We start from the raw sequence: 25,238 nt of genomic DNA, 5'->3' as shown, positions 1-25,238 counted from the left end.
AATTCAAATTTTTCAAAAATACAACTATTTTACACCATTTGAAAGATAAACATCTCCTTAATCTAACCACGTTTTACGATTTCAAAAAGGTTTTACGGCGAAAGCATAAATTTAGAGTATGTTAGGACAGTACATTTACAAGAGTTGTGTGTAATGTTTTGTCAAGTCAAAGACAGGGTCACCAAAACCATAAAACCAGCTAAAATGATGCACTAACCTTTTACAATCTCCATCAGATGACACTCCTAGGACATTATGTTAGACAATGCATGCATTTTTAGTTCTATCAAGTTCATATTTATATCCAAAAACAGCGTTTTACTATGGCATTGATGTTGAGGAAATCGTTTCCCTCCAATAACCGGCAGTCAAGTCAGCGTAACAAATTAAATAATTAAAATTAGAAAACATTGGTAAAATATTATATTGTCATTTAAAGAATTATAGATTTACATCTCTTGAACTCAATCAACTTGCCAGATTTAAAAATAACCTTACTGGGAAATCACACTTTGCAATAATCTGAGCACTGCGCCCAGAAAAATACGCGTTGCGATACAGACTAGACGTCATGTTGGGGAGATCTAAAATCGAAAATACTATGTAAATAATCCATTACCTTTGATTCTCTTCATCAGATGTCACTTCCAGGTATCACAGGTCCATAACGAATGTAGTTTTGTTCAAAAAAGCTCATCATTTATGTCCAAAAATCTCCGTGTCGTTAGCACATGATGTAAGCCAGCCGGACTTCTCGTCATGAACGAGGGGAAAAAATATATTTCCGTTCGTTCAAACATGTCAAACGTTGTATAGCATAAATCATTAGGGCCTTTTTTAACCAGAACATGAATAATATTCAAGGTGGACGAATGCATACTCTTTTATAACGTATTGGAACGAGGGTACCCAACATGAACTCGCGCGCCAGGTGTCTAATGGGACATCATCGTTCCATGGCTCTTGTTCGGTCAGATCTCCCTCCAGAAGACTCAAAACACTTTGTAAAGGCTGGTGACATCTAGTGGAAGCAATAGGAAGTGCCAAAATATTCCTAAACCCCTGTGTTTTTCAATGGGATAGGTTTAAAGTCAATACAACACATCAGGTATCCACTTCCTGTCAGAAAATGTCTCAGGGTTTTGCCTGCCAAATGAGTTCTGTTATACTCACAGACACCATTCAAACAGTTTTGGAAACTTTAGAGTGTTTTCTATCCATATATAATAAGTATATGCATATTCTAGTTACTGGGTAGGATTAGTAACCAGATTAAATCGGGTACATTTTTTTTATCCAGACGTGCAAATGCTGCCCCCTAGACCCAACAGGTTAAGTTGGAAAAATAGGATGATCGAGCAGCAGTGAGGGCTCTTCGATACTGCACGGTACTGTCTTTCCAAGCTAGTCGGAAGACTTCCAGTTTGGTGTGGCGCCATTTCCGTTCCAATTTTCTGGAAGCTTGCTTCAGAGCTTGGGTATTTTCTGTATACCAGGGAGCTAGTTTCTTATGACAAATGTTTTTAGTTTTTAGGGGTGCGACTGCAGCTAGGGTATTGTGCAAGGTTAAATTGAGTTCCTCAGTTAGGTGGTTAACTGATTTTTGTCCTCTGATGTCCTTGGGTAGGCAGAGGGAGTCTGGAAGGGCATCAAGGAATCTTTGAGTTGTCTGAGAAATTATAGCACGACTTTTGATTATCCTTGGTTGGGGTCGGAGCAGATTATTTGTTGCGATTGCAAACGTAATAAAATGGTGATCCAATAGTCAGGATTATGAGGAAAAACATTAAGATCCACAACATTTATTCCACGGGACAAAACTAGGTCCAGAGTATGACTGTGGCAGTGAGTAGGTCCAGAGACGTGTTGGACAAAACCCACTGAGTCGATGATGGCTCCGAAAGCCTTTTGGTGTGGGTCTGTGGACTTTTCCATGTGAATATTAAAGTCACCAAAAATGTGAATATTATCTGCTATGTGACGACCCTCCCACTTTGTCCTCCGTATTCTCCCTCTTTGCTCTTGTTTCATTATTAGGATGCTGGTGGGCGGAGTTGGGAGGGTCGTCAGCTACATGGGAAACACCTGAGCCCGGGTGTCTCCCAGGATAAATAGACCTATTCCACATTGATTGGGGAGACTCTCTCCATGCAGACACCTTGCTTGATTTCTGTTGTGGTAGTTTTGTGGCTTTTTGGTTATTTGCTTTGGCACCTTTCAACACCCTGCATTATTACGTTCAGGCATGCAAAACACTCACTTACACTACTGATTACTGATTACACACACCATTGTTCATTGTTCTTACCTTACTTGATTTAATAAATATATATTTTGATTTTCCTTGTCTCCACGTTGTCTCCCTTTTGTTGCGAACTCTGAGCCGGTTCGTAACAGCTATGACTACAAGGTCCGATAGGAATTCAGGGAACTCAGTGAGGAACGCTGTTTATGGCCCAGGAGGCCTGTAAACAGTAGCTATAAAAAGTGATTGAGTAGGCTGCATAGATTTCATGACTAGAAGCTCAAAAGACGAAAACGTTGTTTTTTTATTGTAAATTGAAATTTGCTATCGTAAATGTTAGCAACACCTCCGCCTTTGCAGATGCGCGGGGGATATGGTCACTAGTGTAACCAGGAGGTGAGGCCTCATTTAACACAGTAAATTCATCAGGCTTAAGTCATGTTTCAGTCAGGCCAATCACATCAAGATTATGATCAGTGATTAGTTCATTGACTATAACTGCCTTCGAAGTGAGGGATCTAACATTAAGTAGCCCTATTTTGAGAGGTCTTTATTCCAGTGAGATTGCTAAGGCGAACACCGCCATGTTTAGTTTTTCCCAACCTAGGTCGAGGCACAGACACGGTCTCAATGGGGATAGCTGAGCTGACTACACTGAATGTGCTAGTGGCAAACTCCACTAAGCTGACAGGCTGGCTAACAGCCTGCTGCCTGGCCTGCACCCTATTTCATTGTGGAGCTAGGGGAGTTAGAGCCCTGTCTATGTTCGTAGATAAGATGAGAGCACCCTCCAGCTAGGGTGGAGTACGTCACTCCTCAACAGGCCAGGCCTGGTCCTGTTTGTGGGTGAGTCCCAGAAAGAGGGCCAATTATCTACAAAGTAAAAACTGTATGTTGTCAGGTAGCTAAGTAAGGTTAGCAACAAAACGCACAGCATATCCTGGCTTCAGGGCCTGAGCAACAGGCAGTTTACTTTGTGCACGTCATTCAGGCCGCAATTGAGAAAAAAAGGGCCTTGCCCTAAGATGCATTTGAGCCAATCAGTTGTGTTATGACAAAGTAGGGGTGGTATACAGAAGATAGCCCTATTAAGTCCATATTATGGCAAGAACAGCTCAAATAAGCAAATAAAAACAACAGTCCATCATTACTTTAAGAGATGAAGGTCAGTCAGTCAAGAACTTTGAACGTTTCTTCAAGTGCAGTCACAAAAACCATCAAGCGCTATGATGAAACTGGCTCTCATGAGGATCGCCACAGCAAAGGAAGACCCAGAGTTACCTCTGCTGCAGAGGATAAGTTCATTAGAGTTAACTGCGCCTCCGATTGCAGCCCAAATAAATGCTTCACAGAGTTCAAGTAACAGACACATCTCAACATCAACTGTTCAGAGGAGACTGCGTGAATCAGGCCTTCATGGTCAAATTGCTGCAAAGAAACCATTACAAAAGGACACCAATAATAAGGAGAGACTTGCTTGGGCCAAGAAACAAGGTAATCTGTCCTTTGGTCTGATAGTCCAAATTTGAGATTTTTGGTTCCAACCACCGTATGTTTGTGAGACGCAGAGTAGGTGAATGGATGATCTCGGTATGTGTGGTTTTCACCGTGAAGCACGGAGGAGGAGGTGTGATGGTGTGGGGGTGCTTTGCTGGTGACACTGTCAGTGATTTACTTAGAAATCAAGGCACATTTAACCAGCATGGCTACCACAGCATTCTGAATCTATATACCATCCCATCTGGTTTGCGCTTAGTGAGCTATCACTTGTTTTTCAACAGGACAATGACCCAAAACACACCTCAAGGCTGTGTAAGGGTTATTCGAACAAGGAGAGAGATGGAGTGCTACATCAGATGACCTGGCCTCCACAATCACTCGACCTCAACCCAATTGAGATGGTTTGGGATGAGTTGGACTGCAGGGTGAAGGAAAAGAAGCCAACAAGTGCTCAGCATATGTGGGAACTCCTTCAAGACTGTTGGAAAAACCCTTTAATGAGTTGGTGTGTCCAAACTTTTGACTGATACTATATATATATATATATATATATATATATATATATATATATATATATATATATATATATATATATTTATTTATTTGACACGTATTTCAACCATTTTTTGGGTTAGGCATAAAACTACCTTCATACATTTTTTTTTACAACCGATACCGGTTACCTTCAGACGAGTCCCGTGACACTTGTGGACCATTTTTGTGAGAAGACCGATTTTAGGGATGTCTCATGGTCTGCCACCTTTCACCGCAGATGTGGAAGTGCGAAACTGGCAGATGCGGTTGATTGAGACGCATCCAATGCAAAACAACAAGATTTCTCTAGCTTAAACTGACTGATTTTGATGGGGATTTTTTTGTTATGTAATTTAGACTGATGCACCAGTGTGTCAATTGACTCTAGTGGTTAATGCCGAAACTTAAACCTAACCTTAAAAATGTGGAGTTAATCCTAAACTTAACAGTGAGGTGATGCTTGTCTGCAGCCATGTCTAACTCTCTTTTAAAAGCTTTAAAACCATGAGCTTCTCTCTCTATTTTTTACAAAGCAGACATGGTGCAACTCTTCCTTGTGTAATATTTATCCCTTGAAGCTGTCTATTTTGAAAATAAGACATTTCATAGTCCCATTGTGTGGGAGCGTGTCACATTTTTTCATGCATCCTAATTTCCTTCCTCCCTCCCTCTAGTTTAGAGATTTCTGAAATGTCTTAACACTTTATTACCATCAACTTGAAAATAAATATTGCATTCAGCAAACAATAATAACAGGGGCGCAACTTTCAATGGGGATGGGGGGGACATGACCCCCCCCAACATTCTAAAATTGAATTTGTCTCCTCAGTTTTATCATTGCACTGTTATAAAAATTAAATTTAAAAAAAGTGGCATCGGTGTGCTTTAGGAATACGTGGAGGCCTCAGAGCAGTCAGGTAGACTGTTTGGCGGTTTCAACCGGGCTGGATTATTTAGGACCACACAGACACCACCGAGTTTGCGGACAGGCTGTATGAAGGCAAAGCTTCTGACCAGCACGGTGCTGCTGTTTGCTACTGCTGTCTATGTGTGTTGCATTTTTTCTCAAAGTTGTAAAAACAAGCAGAGCAGAAACTGGATGCTTTTTATCCTCTATGGGCTATGTGGGACGCAAGCGTCCCACCCCTGGTACACCCAATCAACAACAGGTGAAATATCAAGAGCGGCAAATTTGAAAACAATTAAATGTCATAATTCAAATTTCTCAAACATACAACTATCTTACACCCTTTGAAAGATAAACATCTCCTTAATCTAACCACGTTGTCCGATTTCAAAAAAGCTTTACGGCAAAAGCATAAAGTTAGATTATGTTAGGAGAGTACATTGACAATAGCTGTGTGTAATGTTTTGCCAATTCAAAGACAGGCGTCACCAAAAGCATTAAACCAGCTAAAATGATGCACTAACCTTTGACAATCTCCATCAGATGACACTCCTAGGACATTATGTTAGAACAAAAAATGCATACATTGTCTATCAAGTTCATATTTATATCCAAAAACAGCGTTTTACTATGGCGTTGATGTTGAGGAAATCGTTTCCCTCCAATAACCGCCAGTCAAGCGGCACAACAAATTAAATAATTACTATTCAAAAACATTGGTAAAATATTATATTGTCATTCAAAGAATTATAGATTTACATCTCTTGAACGCAACCGGATTGCCAGATTTAAAAATAACCTTACTGGGAAATCACACTTTGCAATAATCTGAGCACTGCGCCCAGAAAAATACGCTTTGCGATACAGACTAACCGCCATGTTGGAGAGATCGAAAATACTATGTAAATAATCCAATACCTTTGATTCTCTTCATCAGATGTCACTTCCAGGAATCCCAGGTCCATAACAAATGTATTTTTGTTCGAAAAAGCTCATAATTTATGTCCAAAAAGCTCTGTGTTGTTAGCACATGATCTATGGCAGCCGGACTTCTTGTCATGAACGAGGGGAAAAAAAATATTGACGTTCGTTCAAACATGTCAAACGTTGTATAGCATAAATCATTAGTGCCTTTTTTAACCAGAACATGAATAATATTCAAGGCGGACGTTTGCATTCTCTTTTAAAACGTTTTGGAACGAGAGTACCAAACATGAACTCGCGCGCCAGAGTCTAATCGGCCACCACCGTTCCAAGGCTCTTGTTCGTTCAGTTCTCACAGTATAAGACTCAAAACACTTTCTAAAGACTGGTGACATCTAGTGGAAGCCATAGGATGTGCTCAAAAATTAATAAGCCCCTGTGTGTTTCAATGGCATAGCCTTAAAGGTAATTCAACACATCAGGTATCCACTTCCTGTCAGAATTTGTCTCAGGGTTTTGACTGCCATATGAGTTCTGTTATACTTACAGACACCATTCAAACAGTTTTAGAAAATTCAGAGTGTTTTCTATCCAAACCTGAACAATAATATGCATATCCTAGCTTCTGAGTTGGTGTAGGAGGCAGTTAAAAATGGGCACATATTTTTTTCAAAATTCTCAATACTGCCCCCTAGCCCCAACAGGTTATTTGACTGATCTAGCTGGCAAGGCAACTGCTGTTTGAGTATTTATTCCCAGTGCTGCGCTAGTATTGTAACTGACGTGTAATGTTAGCTAATGGGTGTTTCTCAAAATGCATACTACCGTACTACGAGCACGCAAATGAGTCCAAATTGAAGTATGTGAAATGGAGCACAGAGGGCACTTCTCGAATGCGTACTCCATTTTTACATATTTTGAAGCATTTATCGATGCAAGCTTCAACAGACAGTATGCAAAGAATGCACAATTATGTATGCAGCATGCAACCATGTACAATTAGGCAAATGTTCTTAATCAATGGTGGTCCTTATTTGAGCTGAAGCGAGAGAAAATAGACTCTGATTTCAGAATGAAATGTTGTCTATTCACATATGTTGCCTGTCTACAATATTTTATCTTCATTTTGGCATGGTTACCTGCCTACAATACCCACTGAAGTGTGCGTAGGACATAAACCCATAGTAATTCAATAAAGCTAACTGGCTAGATACTACTTGTAGCTAATTCCCTACTTTTCACACAGTCATAATATAAACAGCTCTACAGACTACACTGTCATGGTGCACAGTCAGTACACAGCACAATATTTATGATGATGAATGGATACAGATTTGTTTGAATGCCCAGTCATGTTCATATAATCTCAGACATAAATTACTGCAGTTTAAGACCATCCATAGAACATACTATATGCCAGTGAAACTGAATATCATGCACTCAGAAATGTAATTCCTCTGCTGTAAGTGTAAAACACTGAAAAATATGTTTCATGTTTGCTAGCGTGAGTTTTGGGGTGACCCAGTTGATCATTGCAGACAGGCCATGAGTAGCCAATGTGATTTATAGGATATTTATTTTTATTCTGATATTTTCTACCTGCACGCTGCAATGTTTTTATGTGGTGGCTTTATGTAGATTATTATTACATAGTTGGCAATGGCAATAAAAGTTACTTTTAGATTTGAATAATTTTCATTTAGATTTATATTAACCACAGACAATGATTTTGAAATACAAGACTATTCTAAATGAAATTAAACTGTTCCACGAACATGTGCATATGAAAATCATCACTGTCACCCAGATTGGTATAAATGGTAAGATACATTGGCACTCCAACTGGAAAAGGTTGCTGACCGCTGGTGTAGCCTATTACCGGCAACGTCAGGAGAATAATGGCAGTGTCGTGACGTGACTACATTAATGTGATAACTGCTATTCATCAAATAATTACCTCCTATGTTTAGTTATTACCCGATTAAATTAATCATATAACAATTAACTCATTAGGAATCTGGGGCACAACAGGAAAAGTTTGTTTAATGAGTTAACATTTCCCAAATTAACACAAGAATATATCAGAATATATCGACATCATAACAGTCATCAATTAATAATTTCCTCATATCAGTCTCATTCTGAACGTTGTTGACCTACCTCGTAAATCTGCACGAACCCTAGCCTAAGTCATGAATCAGCGGTACACAAATTGGCTTAATTATTTTACTAACTAACTTCAATAATCACACAGGATTACATAAACACACATGGTATAGGTTATATTGATTACTAACATAATGCAATGAAATGACGACTTGTTACACAACGGAAAGGGTGTGGGGAAAGAAAGAGCGGGAGAGACAAAGAGTGACTTATCGTACATACATGTAGAAGTTATGCTCATGGGAATGGATACTTTGCACATGAATGACCGCTCATTCAGAAAATAATTGCAATGTATATAGTTACGTGTGGATGTCTTTGTCGTCTCTCTGTTGAATTCAATCCGTCTATGGGAAGTGGTTCGATGTATCTCTGGTTGTGTAAGTCTCTGGTTGTCCACCAGAGGTCACAATGTTCTTCTTTGCTATAGTAGGCTTCTTTATCGTAATACCCTGACTACACAGCTCGCGTCGCGTGCGCCGAGCGTTGCAAAATAAATTTAGGAATATATGTTATTCAATTATTGCGCCAACGAGCGTCTGCGTTGCCAAGGGCTAAAATAGAAGTCATTCCTATTTCTGACGCAGATCGCGCTGCAAGTCCTGCCTCTCCCATCTCCTCATTGGTTTATAGAAGCTGGTACCCACGTGCCATCTCCTCATTGGTTATACCCACGTGGGTGAAAGACAAACTGTTTTGCCAGTTGTCGTGGTAATACTATGAAAGTGTAGATGCCAATCACCATATAAGTTCAAAGATAAAAAAGCCTGGAAGGAGGAGAGATGACTAGAAACGATTCGGTTGACCATTTTATGTGTGGATTAATTATCGGAGTAGAGTACCTTGTGCATTTCAGGTAAAATAACAACTCAATGTTTATATCCCAGGACAAATTAGCTAGCAACAGCAAGCTAGCTAAATATGACAAATTAGCTAGCATGTGCAAGCTAACTAGCTAAATTGCCATACATGTTTAATGCTTTTCGACCTGTCCCCAAATTAATGTCATTGGTTCAGAGTTTGTTTTGATATTTTAACCTGCGTGTCGTGATCGTGTTTGGTGTAGAGGGACAAAATAAATGTATGCACGATAGCGCACGATGGCGCACACGCTCAGCCGGTTTGGGTTCCGTGTTAGAGTGTCCTTTAAAATTGATCTTAGAAAGTATCCTTCAGAGTACCAATGGTGGTGAGAGGAAACTGTTCTTTGCAGATGTAGGCTTCTTTGTCTGAGTGCTCGTTAGAATGAATAATCCAGCTGTTACACACGCGGTGGTCTTTGGTCGAGTTTACTAGACTACCTGTACTTAAACAGCTGCAGACTGAATGTTCTGGTGTAGTCTTTATCTTCTTCACTCGAGAGTTTCGGAGGGTCTTACCATTTTCTGGTGTTGTAGTTTTAAACCATTTGTCAGCTGTGTAGCTACCGCTCCACGCTGTCTGGTCTGTATTTAAATTTCAACCACTTCAGCGTGTGGACCACGTCCTCACTTTCTCTGGTCTAATGTACATTTGGTTACGACTCCTTTTTTCCTTGGGTAAAAAGGGGGCATTCCATCACGCCGACACAATGTCTATACTCACTGGGGCGTGGTTACTGACTGAGCAAAAGTTGATATGAAAAACAATTGTTATTTAGATGGCTAAAATCACATTGTTATCTCCACAAAAGTATTCTTGTACTTAATCATTTATTTTATACAACATTTAGATGCAAACCTAACTAGAATGTGTACACCCTCAGAGATACAGTTATGTTGTTATACAGTCTTTCGGATATTTTTTATGACTCACAAAATATACATACATTTTCCATTTCTCATCATTACCAACATTTGGATGTTGAATTATATTGTTTCAATGTCCCATGTTTGATGTTTAAGTTCTTTGGCAAGAGTCTCTCTGTAACACTCAGACGTTCCATTCTCAATACTGCAGAGCTAAAGGGAGAGTTTATGCCAGGTATTTACGATGAGGGTTTTAAGTCATAAAACCGGGCCAACTCCCCCAGGAGAAAGAGTCTGTCAGCCATTGGCCTTGCTGATGGGCCCTTTTGATCCTCACCCAGGAGAGAGAGTCATGAGAGCAGAATCTACGAAGGCTAGCAGCAGCGGGAGAAGGAAGGTCGGGAAAAGGCTTTTTTCTTCTGGTTCAGCTATCTTGATCTCATTTGTGTGTCTTCATTATTTAATCAAACGGCGTGCTTAATGCATCAGACAAGTTCAATACTTACAGTTGATTTTATTAAAACACATAGGGTGTTTCTATATATGGAAAAATACACGTTTAAAATTTTCGACCAATCGATTGGTTGAAAGAAAAGACTACTCATGCAGGAAATTAGCTTTAGATGCCCCAAAAAAAATTCTGAGGGAAGACCCCCTGCCAGGTTATGCCCCCCCCCCCCTCCCCCCACACTTCTAAAACCAAAGTTGCTACCCTGAATAATACATTAATTTGGCTTTATTAATTCAAAATCACATTTGAATTATAGTAACCTTTTTAATCTGGCTGCATTAATTTAATGTTGTGTATTTGAAATCCATGCCTCCTTATTAATGTCGTGATGAATGTATCGGTATTGATTGTTCTGAAAGAACCAGGTACAAGTCAAGGATCCATATTTGTCCAAGATCCAAGTATCCAAATGGAAGATCAGCTTAGGACAAGGAATAGATAGCAAGAGTCTACCTAATGAGCTCACTATCCTGCTATTAGTCATACAGCTGAGAAGTCATGATGATATCTCCTTTACTTAGTCAGGGCTCATGCTGTTTCCCCATCAAAATGACAAAGTCAGCCCTGGCAGCAGTGGACAGGAAGAGGGTAGACAGGGCACAGTAGTAGGCACCATAGATGTGGTGTAAATATAATGAGAATGCCATAGATCTGCAGGAAACCCTTGGTCATCTTCTTGCTATTAAAACCTCTCTAGGGTAGGTGGGATGCTAGCGTCCCACCTGGCCAACATCCAGTGAAATTGCAGAGTGCGAAATTCAAAAATACTAAATTCAAATATTTAACATTCTTGAAAATATATGTGTTATCCTGTCTGGGAACCTGGGACGTTTGCATCCCACCCTAGTCAATAGCCAGTGGAATCGCGTTGCGCGAAATACAAATACCTCATAAATGCTATAACTTCAATTTCTCAAACATATGACTATTTTACACCATTTTATAGATACACCTCTCCTGAATCGAACCACGTTGTCCGATTTCAAAAAGGCTTTATAGCAAAAGCAAAACATTAGATTATGTTTGGAGAGTACCCTGCCAAAAATAGTCACACTGCCATTTTCAAAGCAACTAGCATGCATCACCAATACCCAAAACACAGCTAAATGCAGCACTAACCTTTGACAATCTTCATCAGATGACACTCCTAGGACATCATGTTACACAATATATGGATTTTTTGTTCGATAAAGTTCATATTTATATATAAAAACAGCATTTTACATCGGCGCGTGATGTTCAGAAAATATTTTCCCTCAAATGCTTCCGGTGAATCAGCACTACAATTTACAAAATGACTATTCGAAAACATTGTTAAAATATAATATTGTCATTCAAAGAATTATAGATTAACATCTCGTGAATGCAACCGCATTGCCAGATTTAAAAATAACTTTACTGGGAAATCACACTTTGCAATAAACGAGGTGCTATGCTCAGAAAAATAGGCTAGGCGATACAGGTTAGCGCCATCTTGCAACCATCTAAAATCAAATATACTATTGTAAATATTCCCTTACCTTTGATTATCTTCATCAGAAGGCACTTCCAGGAATCCCAGGTCCACAACAAATGTAGTTTTGTTCGAAAAAGTTAATAATTTATGTCCCAATAGCTCCTTCTTGTTAGCTCGTTCCGAAGGCTACTCATAATGTGCGAGGCGCCCGCGCCTGTCATCACGAATGTGCAAAAAATATATATTTACGTTCGTTCAAACATGTCAAACATTGTATAACATAAATCTTTAGGGCCTTTTTCAATCAGAGCTTCAATAATATTCAAGGCGGACGATTGCATTGTCTTACTAAACGTTTCGGAACGAAAGGGTACCCACGGGCGCCTGCGTCATAGTAGTACTGGCCCTCCCCCTATGACCAACTTTCCAGGCCTCTCGTTCGGTCAGTTTTTACCGGAGAAGACTCAAACCACTTTGTAAAGACTGTTGACATCTAGTGGAAGCCTTAGGAAGTGCTAAATGAATCCTAACTCATGGTGTGTTTCATAGGCAAAGTGTTGAAGGTGATTCCACAAATCAGATTTCCACTTCCTGCATGGAATCTTCTCAGGTTTTTGCCTGCCATATGAGTTCTGTTATACTCACAGACACCATTCAAACAGTTTTAGAAACTTTAGAGTGTTTTCTATCCAAATCTACTAAGTATATGCATATTCTAGTTACTGTGCAGGAGTAGTAACCAGATTAAATCGGGTACGTTTTTTATCCGGCCGTGCAAATACTGCCCCCTAGCCCCAACAGGTTATACATCAAAATAAAGCTTAACTTCTTGTTAATCCAGCTGCCGTGTCAGATTTCAGTAAGGCTTTAAGATTAAAGCAAACCATGCGATTATCTGAGGACAGCGCCCCGCATACAAACACATGAAAATCATATTTCAACCAGGCAGATGCGACACAAAAGTCAGAAATAGCGATATAAAAATGCCTTACCTTTGATGGCACTCCAAAAGGTCCCAGTTACATCACAAATGGTCCTTTTTTCGATAATGTCCTTATTTATATCCATAAAAACTCAAAATACTGCCCCCTACCCCAGAGAGGTTTTAAGAAAAAAGTTACACATCTCTCATTTTGGTCATGCCAATGTGCACACTGGATACTTTAAAAGGTGGTTCAGACTCAGAGACCTGTCTAGTCTTAAGTTCAAGGAGTCATCCAGGTCTCTGTTGAAATACCTCCAATTGTCACACCTGCTCCCGCTCCCCCTCCATGGCGCTCGAGGGCGCCAGGCTGCCCATCATTACGCACACATGTAACCATCATTACACGCAACAGCACAATATTGGACTCACCTGGACTCCTTCACTTTGTTGATTGCCCCTCCTATATCTGTCTGTTCCTCAGTTTGTTCCCTGTGTCAGCATTATTGTCATTATGTTTTTCATGTCCAGAAGCTGTCCTGTCTTGTTTCATGTTTTATTAATTAAATATTCACTCCCTGTACTTGTTTTATTAATTAAATATTCACTCCCTGTACTTGCTTCTCGTCTCCAAGCGTCTGTACTTACAGAATGCTGACACCACAATTTGAAGCATCAAGGAGTTTTTTGTTTTGTTGGTGACGTCGGGTGCCTCTGCCAAAGGAACCGGGGGTGCCTCAGCTGGCTCATCGGGCTCCCACGCCTTAGCAGGCTCAAGAGGTTTCCTTGCCTCGGTTGGCTCGGCAGGCTCCCACCCCACGTCATGCTCGTCGGGCTCCCACGTCTCAGCCGTTTCGTCGGGCTCCCACGCCTTAGCCGGCTTGTCGGGCTTCCACGCCTCAGACGGCTCGTCCGACTCCTATGTTTCGACCGGCCCGTCAGGCTCGCCTGCTACCGCTCCCCTCCCTGGCGCTCGAGGGCACCAGGCTGCCCATCATTATGCACATCTGTCCCCATCATTAAGCGCATAAGTGCAATATTGGACTCACCTGTTAATTGTCCCTTCTATATCTGTCTGTTCCTCAGTTTGTTCCCCGTGTCAGCATTATTGTCATTATGTTTCCCCTGTTCAGACGCTGTCCTTGTTTGTTTCTTGTCAGTTATTTATTAAATGTTCACTTCCTGTACTTGCTTCCTGTCTCCAAGCGTCTGTCCTTACACCAATAGCTTTTTCTGTAATTCTAGAATATCATTGTCTGCGTGTACTGTTAAATGAGCTCACCAACAAGTTAAACTGGTTGGATGGCAAATTGCTGCATGAGTCCATCTATTTAACCCAGATTCTTACACCCTTATTGGCACCATTTATATTTGACCTAGTATTATTTCTATTGTGTCAGTGAATTCATTATTGGAGCTCCATTATCAGTAATGGCTTTCAGTGTGAGGAATTCCTATTAAATCATGCTCGTGCTCTAGGCTCTGGGCGACAATAATAAAAGAAATCTGAGAAATTATTTAATATAATCTTATCTTGGATTAATGCATGGTTGCTATCAGGGATAGTGGTACCAAGAACCTCCTTGGGTCTCCTGCTGTCTGTCCAGGCGTAATATCCAATTATAGTGGCTCTCCTCCTCTATACCACTCCTTTATCAACTATCAGCATTCCTATGCTACACTTGAGATGTATAGTTCTACTTCAATTTCAATTTCTCTTCCGTTCTCCCTCATTGACACAGCAAAATAGCGGAAGGAGAGTGGAATAGATCAGAGGAATGCCATTTAGATTCCTGTAATCATTCTTCTCTACTCACGTAATGGTCTACCTCACGCTGTGGCAGTCAAAGGGGGATTGTGTGTGAGCACACTGGGTTATGTTAAGTGATGTACATTTTTAGATATGCCTCCAAAAGAACATGGCCATTCCATACTGACTCTGGAAATGGAGTGCTAAAAAGAAAACATCTGTGCTTACCTGTACTTAACTATTTGCATAGTCCAAACGTATTTTTATTGTATGCATAAACAAGCAATATGATCAGTCTAATCAATATAGATTAATGCTAATACAGTAATAGGTTATATATATTTAAATGTCTTTGTTTATTTTGCAGTATTGTAAGAGGTCCTCCCAGCCACATGAGGGAGCTGTTTGTAAGTCCAGCTTTTCCCAGTGCAACGCCACCCCTACCAACTACTCCAGAGGTCCAGGCACAGGAAAACATTACAGGTATGATGTCCACACATAGAATTCAGTGGTCTGAATGATGAATACTTCTCTGTGGAACAACATCTTACAAGGACAAAAATCATAATGATTATCATAATAATGTGCTATGAGGATTGGTTCTGTGCCCCTTACAGTAATTCACAGAGACGCAGTGAAGAGAGAAATCAAATTAACCACATTACAGTGCAGCCGGAGATAATTGTGGATTTATTGAATGTTTTAATGAATGATAGTAATTCTAATTGTTGATAAACATTTTAATGTGCATATCTGTAACCGGGCTGAACATGCCAGCAAAGGGTCAGAGATCTGACTCCAACTACATTAAATGTTCTTTATGAGCCAACTGCTGTATTACATTGAGCTAATTTCCACATTGCGGAATAATGCGCTAATGGAATGATCTGTTGTGGCTTAAATCATTATACGACATTAGCTTACTGGAAGACCACATGTAGGCTATAGATGTATAACTGCGTAGACTTACATTATTCAAAATCCCATATGATTCAAATGTCAGTGCTAGCCATATATAAAGCTCTGGGAACAGCTAGTCCTTAGCATTACAATGAAGTCCAATCACAGTCAAGCTGATCTCTCTCACTCAAAGGCCCGATATCCATCATTAACTGCTCAGTGGTATTTCCTGCTATCCTCTGCTTTCGTATTCCATTTGTATTCAGTGAGCTGCATGCGAGTCGGGACCCAGGGAATGCTATTGACTTTACATGACTTCAGGACTAGGGAAACCGCACTCACTCATATCGCATTGTGAATTTCGCCAGCACACCAACCTGCCTGCATAATTACAAGGTCATTATGGTGGCTCTAGAGATCTACCTTTCCGTGTGTGTGTGTGTGTGTGTGTGTGTGTGTGTGTGTGTGTGTGTGTGTGTGTGTGTGTGTGTGTGTGTGTGTGTGTGTGTGTGTGTGTATGTGCCTTGCCTTCCATTCGTGTCTGTTGGGATTACAGATAAACAAATCCTTTTATGTTTGTTTGGCTTAATCCACACCCGGCTCTTTTTTACGTTTTAAGATCCGACAACAATTTGATTCCCCTTTTTTTTCAGTGGCTGGATTGTATATTGTTTGCTTACAGTCCTTGACCTTGCCATAAGTGGACTTTAAAGGATCATCTCAGTTTGTATGATTGCAATTGTGTCGGCTTAGGGGGGATTTGGATACAGTTTTCAGCAAATGGAAGTGAAGATATGTTTCCAAAACAGCTTGAAACTTGACAAGCTCTTAAGTGGATTTTGTGTCTAGGAACTATTTGTGCATCACATTGTTCTATCCTCACTCCTTTGGCAGCTGGTTAGTTGCAAGGCTTATCTGAAATCAAATGACATAGGCTTTAATTGTCTATAAGCATTTTATGTGCACTGGAGATAAACTACCGATAAAGATATGATCTGGCACACAGAGAGAAGTCTTCAAAGTCCTCACTGCACATGATAAATCAATCACTTCACACCCAAAACCTCAATCATGTCAAAACACAGCAGAAACCCAGAAACCCACACTGCAGCAGGAAACAGGAAATGTTATCAGAGGGACAAAAAAGTTGTGTGACAAGGGAAACTCTAGTTTAATTGACTGAAGAAATGGCATGATTAATTTTATCCCTAGATGGAGTGGCAATCAGCCACACTTGTTCAATAATCTGTCTTTAGTAGTTTATGTTGTTCCTCTGAACAGCGAGGGCCTTCTAGCTGTGTGTTGCCTTGTGGCAGTTTTGATGTGAATTTTCAGTTGTTCATTTTCTGGACGATGGAACTCCTGGTGTTAAATCTTCTCATCCACAGCCATGTGATGGCTCACAATAGAGATAGTAACATAACCATGGTAGGCTACAGTTAATGTGATGTATCATACAGAATACTTTTAAGTGACAAATCACTTTTGATCCTTGTCCCTGTGTTTGATTTTAGAAGCAGCTCCCTGTCTCATAGTCCAGACCAGATAAGTAAAGCCACCCATTGGTCAGTACCTCGTAAAACTCCGCCCATACCCAGAGGAAGACGAAATCCAATTGGAGGATCCAAAAATTCTGGCCCCGCCTACCAACACCTCCAGGAATTGGAGTCGTCTGAGAGGGAGGTTGAATTATTGAAAGGGTAAGTTAAACTATTGGTTTATCAGATACATTTAGTAATGACTACATGTCAATTGTCACTCAATTTAGCAGTAATAGTGGAAACATGTACATCATGTCCTTCACCTTGAATAATACTTCTGCAACCATGACTTAACTCAGAAATCATGTGTTTGTAAATTTTGTCTACCAACAAGTGTGCCAAGCAAAACATATAAAACAATGTTTTTTTTTGACAGAGCAACATATAACAGCAAAATGGATTACACACAGCCTCAGACTCCCAGAGTTTAGGTACTTGTACATTCAGATTGTTTCCGTTCGCTGCAGTGGTGTCGGAGTCATTATTTTGTAGCAGAAAGAAAGCACTGCTGTGGCTGTTTTGGAGAGGAGGAATGGTGCATAATGAGCCCAGCCTATCCCGGGCTCTTATCCCAGGCTGTGCGGCCCTTCTGTTTGCCTCCGTCATCACACCTCCGACAGCTTTCATCTCTGATTTATGGATCCACCTGTACTCTTTTAACAAGAGTCCCTTTCTCCAAATCCCACAGGGCGATGGCTGCTTTCTCTCCTTCACTTGCTCTAGCTCTCTCTCGCTCTATCTCTCTCTTTTTGTCACTCTTTCTCTCTCTCTCTGTCTGCCTCTCTGTCTCGCTCCCTCTCTCCATCCTGTTTCCTTTCTAGCTCTCTTCTCAAGTCCCTTCCCTCTCCATTTAATTCTCTCCTTTTCAAGTCACTCTCTCTTTCTCTCTCTCTCTCTCTCTCTCTCTTCCTCCCGTATTATCTCTCACTCTCTCGCTCTCTGTTTCTCTCTTTGTTTCTCTTTCTCTCCTCGCCGAGTCATTCTAAAAAAATTATGTGGAACGCTGTTGCCTCGGCTCCGACAAAGCTTTAGATTTCATTTCAAGGGGAGAAATTTCAGAGGCAGCTTGTTTTAAGAACTGAATAAAGGAGGGGACCCTCTGCACACAAGTTTTTTGCTCCTTCTCTTTGTTTTTCAATGTGCTGAGCAAAGATACATATAAGGTTATGTTATGATCAGCAGTAAAATGTCATTAGTTCAAAGGGAGTGTTTGGCCTGTCGGCTGTGGATTGTCTTTTTAATGATGGTCATGCGCTGCCATTCTTCTCTCTTAGTTTGTCAGTGCCTTACAGAGGAGAGGGATTCAGTGGGCAGCTGAACAGCGAGACCTTGACACCAGGCATGACTCACTAAAACAGACAGGCTCTGGGGGTGTTCCATCTGAGCAGGAACTTCTAAATAGAGGGCAATGCTTTAGAAATGTGGATAAGGTTGGTCACATGTTACAGGGACTCTTCCAGTCAACTAATTGGTTGATATTGTACGTATGTCTTGTACTCTACAACTTGGTGACCAGACCACTGTCAAGTGCTTGTAGAATAAGCAATTACAGGGGAACTGCCTAACTCTGCTGACATACCAGGTGCTAGACATGGGCTCCAGCTGGCCCGAAGGCAGAAGCACATGATTAGTTGGAAAGACTGACCTATTTCCAGATTACAGACAATGAGCGTAGAGAGATAGAGAATCCCTGTTCAAGTGCAAGCTTGAGTTGCCATGGAGACTCTGCGGTAAAGGGAGACATGTGAGAGCACAATGATAGTGTGAGAGAAGAGGGAGAGATAGAGAGAGATAAAGAGAGTGAGAGGAGGGATGTAGAAACTACATGTTTTGCATACAATAGTCAAACAAACCAGGAAGAAGTGCTATCCCTCTTCTTCCATGCCTGTCAGAAAACCTGCCGTTATCTCTCCAAAATGACTTACACGGACACAGAACTGCACTTGTGTTCTATTGTTACTAGTATTTTTAGATAAACCTGTCAGGTTTCTCAGTGGCTTTCTCTGAATCCCCCAGGTGAAGAATTCACAGAGGCAAAGTTGAAATATGCAAATACCTGTCTGTCATTGCAGTGAAAGTGTTGCAGACAGAGTGTAGAGATACTTCAGCATAAATCAGATATCAAAGTACCTGCCTTAGCTGTAACTTGGCTCCTTTCTACAAGGTCATTATCACTGTAATTGATTCCTCTGACAAGGTCACTTATACAGTATAAGGAAGCGTTGATGATCGACCTTGGCTGTTCTGGCCCCGTCAGACTGGGTCGTAAGTCCCTCACCCTCCGCGGGCCTACACATCACTGGTCAATAGCATTCTAATACACTATTCTGTCTATCTTTAATGGTCTTCTAATTATTTAGGGATTCATTTACTCAGGATATTACCCCTGAATGAACCGGCCAATAGTCTGTCCCAGAATTTTCTGGAACGCTCCTGTCTGACTGCTGCAATAGCTTGTTCATTCATCAGTTCAATTTGGAAAATCATCACTACTATCTCAGGCTCTATTATCCCAAGCTCTTTGTCATTTGCATTCAGAAACCATAATTAAACACCACAGTGTTATCTAAATATCCATAACACCCATATAGATATCTCTATAAATCTATATAGATCATAATACAAAGTGGAATCCAAATATAAAATAAACTATAAAAAAAACACGTCACTACTTCACAGGAGAGGCATTTTAATGTATTTTTTATGAACATTTGTTTTTTTTTGGCAGAAATGCCTTCTGGAACATTTGGACTTTCATGTGCCTTAGTAACACACTTGTATGTCATCATGATTGGCTGAGATAATGGATGGGCTGGATATGCCGAGAGATGAGTTCGGATTGGTCTGCCATGTAGCATGATTCTTTCTATAACATGAGCTGGTCAGTATGTGTGGATAATCCTTTCTACCGCAGCTTCTTCTGAAAGATATCATGAAGAACTGAAAAAGTTTTGCTACTGCTCTCAACATTGCTGCCCTGGAGTTAATAATGCTATCGACAAAGGAAACAGTTGTGATGGACCACTTTCTGGAGGACGATTGTTCCTTGCTGACTTTGATTCTGAAATGAATCAGACGATGAGGAAATGCATAATTTAGGTAAAGACATTGTCACGACTTCCGCCGAAGTCGGCTCGTCTCCTTGTTCGGGCGGCGGTCGACGTCACCGGCTTTCTAGCCATCGCTCCACTTTTTCATTGTTCCATTTGTTTTGTCTTGTTCCCTGCACAATTGGTTTGCATTCCCAAATCACACTGCATGTATTTGTTCCTCCCCCATGTCATTGTGTGGAATTGTTTTGTTACGTGTTTAGTGTGATACGCTAGACTGGTTTTCCCATGGGTATTGTATTTTGACCCGTTGTATGTATTTGTCATACATTTGTATATTTTTGTGAGTGTTTTTTCGCGCTTGTTTACTTTTTTTTTATTATGACAATAACAGCTCAAATAAGCAAAGAGAATGACAGTGCATCATTACTTTAAGATATTAAGGTCAGTCAATGAGAAAAATGTCAAGAACTTTGAAAGTTTCTTTAAGTACAATTGTAAAAACCATCAAGTGCTATGATGAAACTGGCTCTCATGAGGACCACCACAGGAAAGGAAGACCCAGAGTTACCTCTGCTGCAGAGTATAAGTTCATCCAAACGAGCTTCAATGCCATACAACACTCCTTCCGTGGCCTCCAACTGCTCTGAAACGCTAGGAAAACAAAATGCATGCTTTTCAACCGTTCGTTGCCCGCACCTGCCCGCCTGGCTAGCATCACCACCCTGGACGGTTCCGACCTAGAATATGTGGACAACTATAAATACCTAGGTGTCTGGTTAGACTGTAAACTCTCCTTCCAGACTCATATTAAACATCTCCAATCCAAAATCAAATCTAGAATCGGATTTCTATTTTGCAACAAAGCCTCCTTCACTCACGCCGCCAAACTTACCCTAGTAAAACTGACTATCCTACCGATCCTCGACTTCGGCGATGTCATCTACAAAATAGCTTCCAGTACTCTACTTAGCAAACTAGATGCAGTCTATCACAGTGCCATCCGTTTTGTTACCAAATCACCTTATACCACCCACCACTGCGACCTGTATGCTCTAGTCGGCTGGCCCTCGCTACATATTCGTCGCCAGACCCACTGGCTCCAGGTCATCTATAAGTCTATGCTAGGTAAAGCTCCGCCTTATCTCAGTTCACTGGTCACGATAACAACACCCACCCGTAGGACACGTTCCAGCAGGTATATCTCACTGATCATCCCCAAAGCCAACACCTCTTTTGGCCGCCTTTCCTTCCAGTTCTCTGCTGCCAGTGACTGGAACGAATTGCAAAAATCGCTGAAGTTGGAGACTTTTATTTCCCTCACCAACTTTAAACATCAGCTACCTGAGCTGCTAACCGATCGCTGCAGCTGTACATAGTCCATCTGTAAATTGCCCATCCAATCTACCTACCTCATCCCCATACTGTTTTTATTTTATTTACTTTTCTGCTCTTTTGCACACCAGTATTTCTATTTGCACATCATCATCTGCTCATTTATCACTCCAGTGTTAATCTGCTAAATTGTAATTATTCGCTCCTATGGCCTATTTATTGCCTACCTCCTCATGCCTTTTGCACACACTGTATATAGACTTTTTTTTTTCTACTGTGTCATTGACTTTTTATTGTTTACTCCATGTGTAACTCTGTGTTGTTGTCTGTGTCACACTGCTTTCTTTATCTTGGCCAGGTCGCCGTTGTAAATGAGAACTTGTTCTCAACTTGCCTACCTAATTAAATAAAGGTGAAATAAATAAAAAAGAGTTACCAGCCTCAGAAATTGCAGCCAAAATAAATGCTTCACAGAGTTCAAGTAAGAGACACATCTCAAAAAACAACTGTTCAGAAGAGACTGTGTGAATCTGGCCTTCATGGTTGAATTGTGGCAAAGAAATCACTACTAAAGGACACCAATAAGAAGAAGAGACTTGCTTGGGCCAAGAAAAACGAGCAATGGACATTAGACTGGTGGAAATCTGTCCTTTAGTCTGAGTCCAAATTTGAGAATTTTGGTTCCAACCACTGTGTCTTTGTGAGACGCAGAGTAGGTGATCAGATGATCTCTGCATGTGTGGTTCACACCATGAAGCATGGAGGAGGAGGTGTGATGGTGTGGGGGTGCTTTGCTGGTGAGACTGTCAGTGATTTACTTATAATTCAAGGCACACTTATTCAGCATGGCTACCACAGCATTCTGCAGAGATACGCCATCCCATCTGGTTTGCGCTTAGTGGGACTATCATTTGTTTTTTAACAGGTCAATGACCCAACACACCTCCAGGCTGTGTAAGGGCTACTTGACCAAGAAGGAGAGTGATGGAATGTTGGATCAGATGACCTGGCCTCCACAATCACCCAACCTCAACCCAGTTGAGATGGTTTGAGATGATCATTGAGATGATGAGTTGGACGGCAAAGTGAAGGAATAGCAGCCAACAAGTGCTCAGAATATGTGGGAACTCAAGACTGTTTGAAAAGCATTCGAGGTGAAGCTGGTGGAGAGAGTGTGCAAAGACGTCATCAAGGCAAAGGGTGTCTACTTTTAAGATTCTAAAATATTAAATATATCTTGATTTTTGTTAACACGTTTTTGGTTACAACATGATTCCATATGTGTTATTTCATAGTTTTGATGTCTTCACCATTATTCTACAATTTAGAAAATAGTAAAAATAAAGAAAAACGCTTGAATGAGTAGGTGTGTCCAAACTCATTGTTTCAAGGCAGCCTTATAATGCTGTGAAAGGATCCAGGATCCCAAATGATTTGGGTGGATCCAATCCTCCTTAATAAGATCTTTGTTTCCAGAAGGTATCAAATTTGTCAATAAATGTTACACCCACAGAGCTGCAAAAGTCTCGTAGCCAGTTATGGAGGGATCAATGTCTGCTGAACCATTCAATGTCACGATTTAGGGAGGACAGGGGGCCAGATATTATGGGACGTTTGTTGGTGTCAAGTAGTAACCCAATCAGCTCTTTAAAATCCATCTTCAGCTGTTCTGAGCTGCCCTTCATAATGTATTTGAATCCCACATGAACTATGATAGACTCAATTTCCTGATGCTGGTTTAAAATGTTTGCGAGCAGCTTATTGATGTCCTGTACTCATGCTCCTGGATAGCACAAAGTTTTTGCTCCAGGGACTGAGACATTTCTCACAATTGAACTGCCCTATACAACGGCCAGTGAAGGGAATTGAGAAATCCGCCCATTCCCACCCCTCACACAATTCGTTGAGCCTATCACGGGCCGACAAGAAGCAGAATAGCGTACGCCCGCTGCTCCCGGTGATAGGTCCAGACCCTCCCACAACAGGCAGTGCCCTGTCAGATCCAGAAAGAGGGAAAGGAACCAAACTCGACGACGAAGCCGCTGCTGGAGTCAGCGTAGTTGGAGTTAGCACCGTCATCGCAAGACACAAGCAGTCCCAGCGATGATGGAGCAGGTAGATTAGGCACGAGTGCAGCGAAGCTATTTCTTTTGCCAATTTCCTCTAAAACCTCTCGCAGTCACCCCCATCCACTTAGCAGCATGTTGCTGCCTTCGGTTTCCACGACTTGTGACATGGGACCAGCGCTGATTAGAACACTCTTCTTGCTGTTCTCCGTCTACTTCACTACAGGATGGAGGAGGAGAAGCAGATGGAGATGATTTCCTTTGCAGGCTAGTTCCAGGTAGCACAAGCCATTCGGATAGGGACAGATGACAAGGGGGAAAACATCCATTAGGCCCGAGCAGCGTCCTTCCTAGGAGTTGAGAACAAGAAAGTTCCAATTTGCGTTTAACCCATAAGTTTGTGCAAAATTCAGGTTTGTTTGCTAAGCATAGCAATCTCACTCCTGTAGTCCCCCGTAATAAACACAGCTTATAGTGTGCTGGAAATGTCCGTTAGCTATTCCAAGCGTAGCGGGCTCCATTGCAACTAGCTAGCTGGCTAGCTGGTAGCATGTGTTGACACAGGGATCCTAGATCTTGCGTTCCGAACTTTTCGGTGTCGAGTCGGTGCCTCCCAACAGCAGTGGAAAACTTTGGTAGGTACTGTATCTAGCGAGATAGCTTGGTTTCCATTTTTCAACAATGTTTCTATCATTAATGGTTACTGGTATTGGAACTCATGTGTTCACTAGAAAGGGATTCGAATTACGTGAACAAGTACAACATTTACAAGTCATTTACAAATCACAGAGGTCAGACGTTTCTTGTAGTTGGCCACCAGGTTTGCACACATCTCAGGAGGGATTTTGTCCCACTCCTCTTTGCAGATCTTCTCCAAGTCATTAAGGTTTCGAGGCTGACGTTTGGCAACTCGAACCATCAGCTCCCTCCTCAGATTTTCTATGGGATTAAGGTCTGGAGACTGGCTAGGCCACTCCAGGACCTTAATGTGTTTCTTCTTGAGCCACTCCTTTGTTGCCTTGGCCATGTGTTTTGGGCCATTGTCATGCTGGAATACCCATCCACGACCCATTTTCAATGCCCTGGCTGAGGGAAGGAGGTTCTCATCCAAGATTTGACGGTACATGGCCCCATCCATCGTCCCTTTGATGCGGTGAAGTTGTCCTGTCCCCTTAGCAGAAAAACACCCCCAAAGCATAATGTTTCCACCTCCATGTTTGACGGTGGGGATGATGTTCTTGGGGTCATAGGCAGCATTGCTCCTCCTCCAAACACGGCGAGTTGAGTTGATGCCAAAGAGCTCCATTTTGGTCTCATCTGACCACAACACTTTCACCCAGTTGTCCTCTGAATCATTCAGATGTTCATTGGCAAACTTCAGACGGGCATGTATATGTGCTTTCTTGAGCAGGGGGACCTTGTGGGCGCTGCAGGATTTCAGTCCTTCACGGCGTAGTGTGTTACTAATTGTTTTCTTGGTGACTATGGTCCCAGCTGCCTTGAGATCATTGACAAGACCCTCCTGGGCTGATTCCTCACCGTTCTCATGATCATTGCAACTCCACGAGGTGAGATCTTGCATGGAGCCCCAGGCCGTGGAAGACTGACAATTCTTTTGTGTTTCTTCCATTTGCGAATAATCGCACCAACTGTTGTCACCTTCTCACCAAGCTGCTTGGCGATGGTCTTGTAGCCCATTCCAGC

At 41.4% G+C, this 25,238-nt stretch overlaps 1 protein-coding gene across 2 annotated transcripts in view; it reads left to right on the top strand.

Moving 5' to 3' along the window:
• Positions 1 to 25,238, top strand: part of LOC106607935 (pro-neuregulin-3, membrane-bound isoform) — a 583,319-nt gene that overhangs the window by 552,470 nt on the left and 5,611 nt on the right. For both annotated transcript variants that reach the window (XM_014205430.3, XM_014205421.3), the window contains exons 7-8: positions 15,010 to 15,125; positions 17,057 to 17,242. In XM_014205430.3, coding sequence (XP_014060905.1) covers positions 15,010 to 15,125; positions 17,057 to 17,242 — 302 coding nt within the window. The remainder of the gene's footprint in view (positions 1 to 15,009; positions 15,126 to 17,056; positions 17,243 to 25,238) is intronic.

Source organism: Salmo salar, chromosome 01 (genome assembly GCF_965601325.2).
Source record: "Salmo salar chromosome 01, fSalSal1, whole genome shotgun sequence".
Taxonomy (NCBI): Eukaryota; Metazoa; Chordata; class Actinopteri; order Salmoniformes; family Salmonidae; genus Salmo; species Salmo salar.
This window is presented reverse-complemented; position numbering and strand designations above follow the sequence as displayed.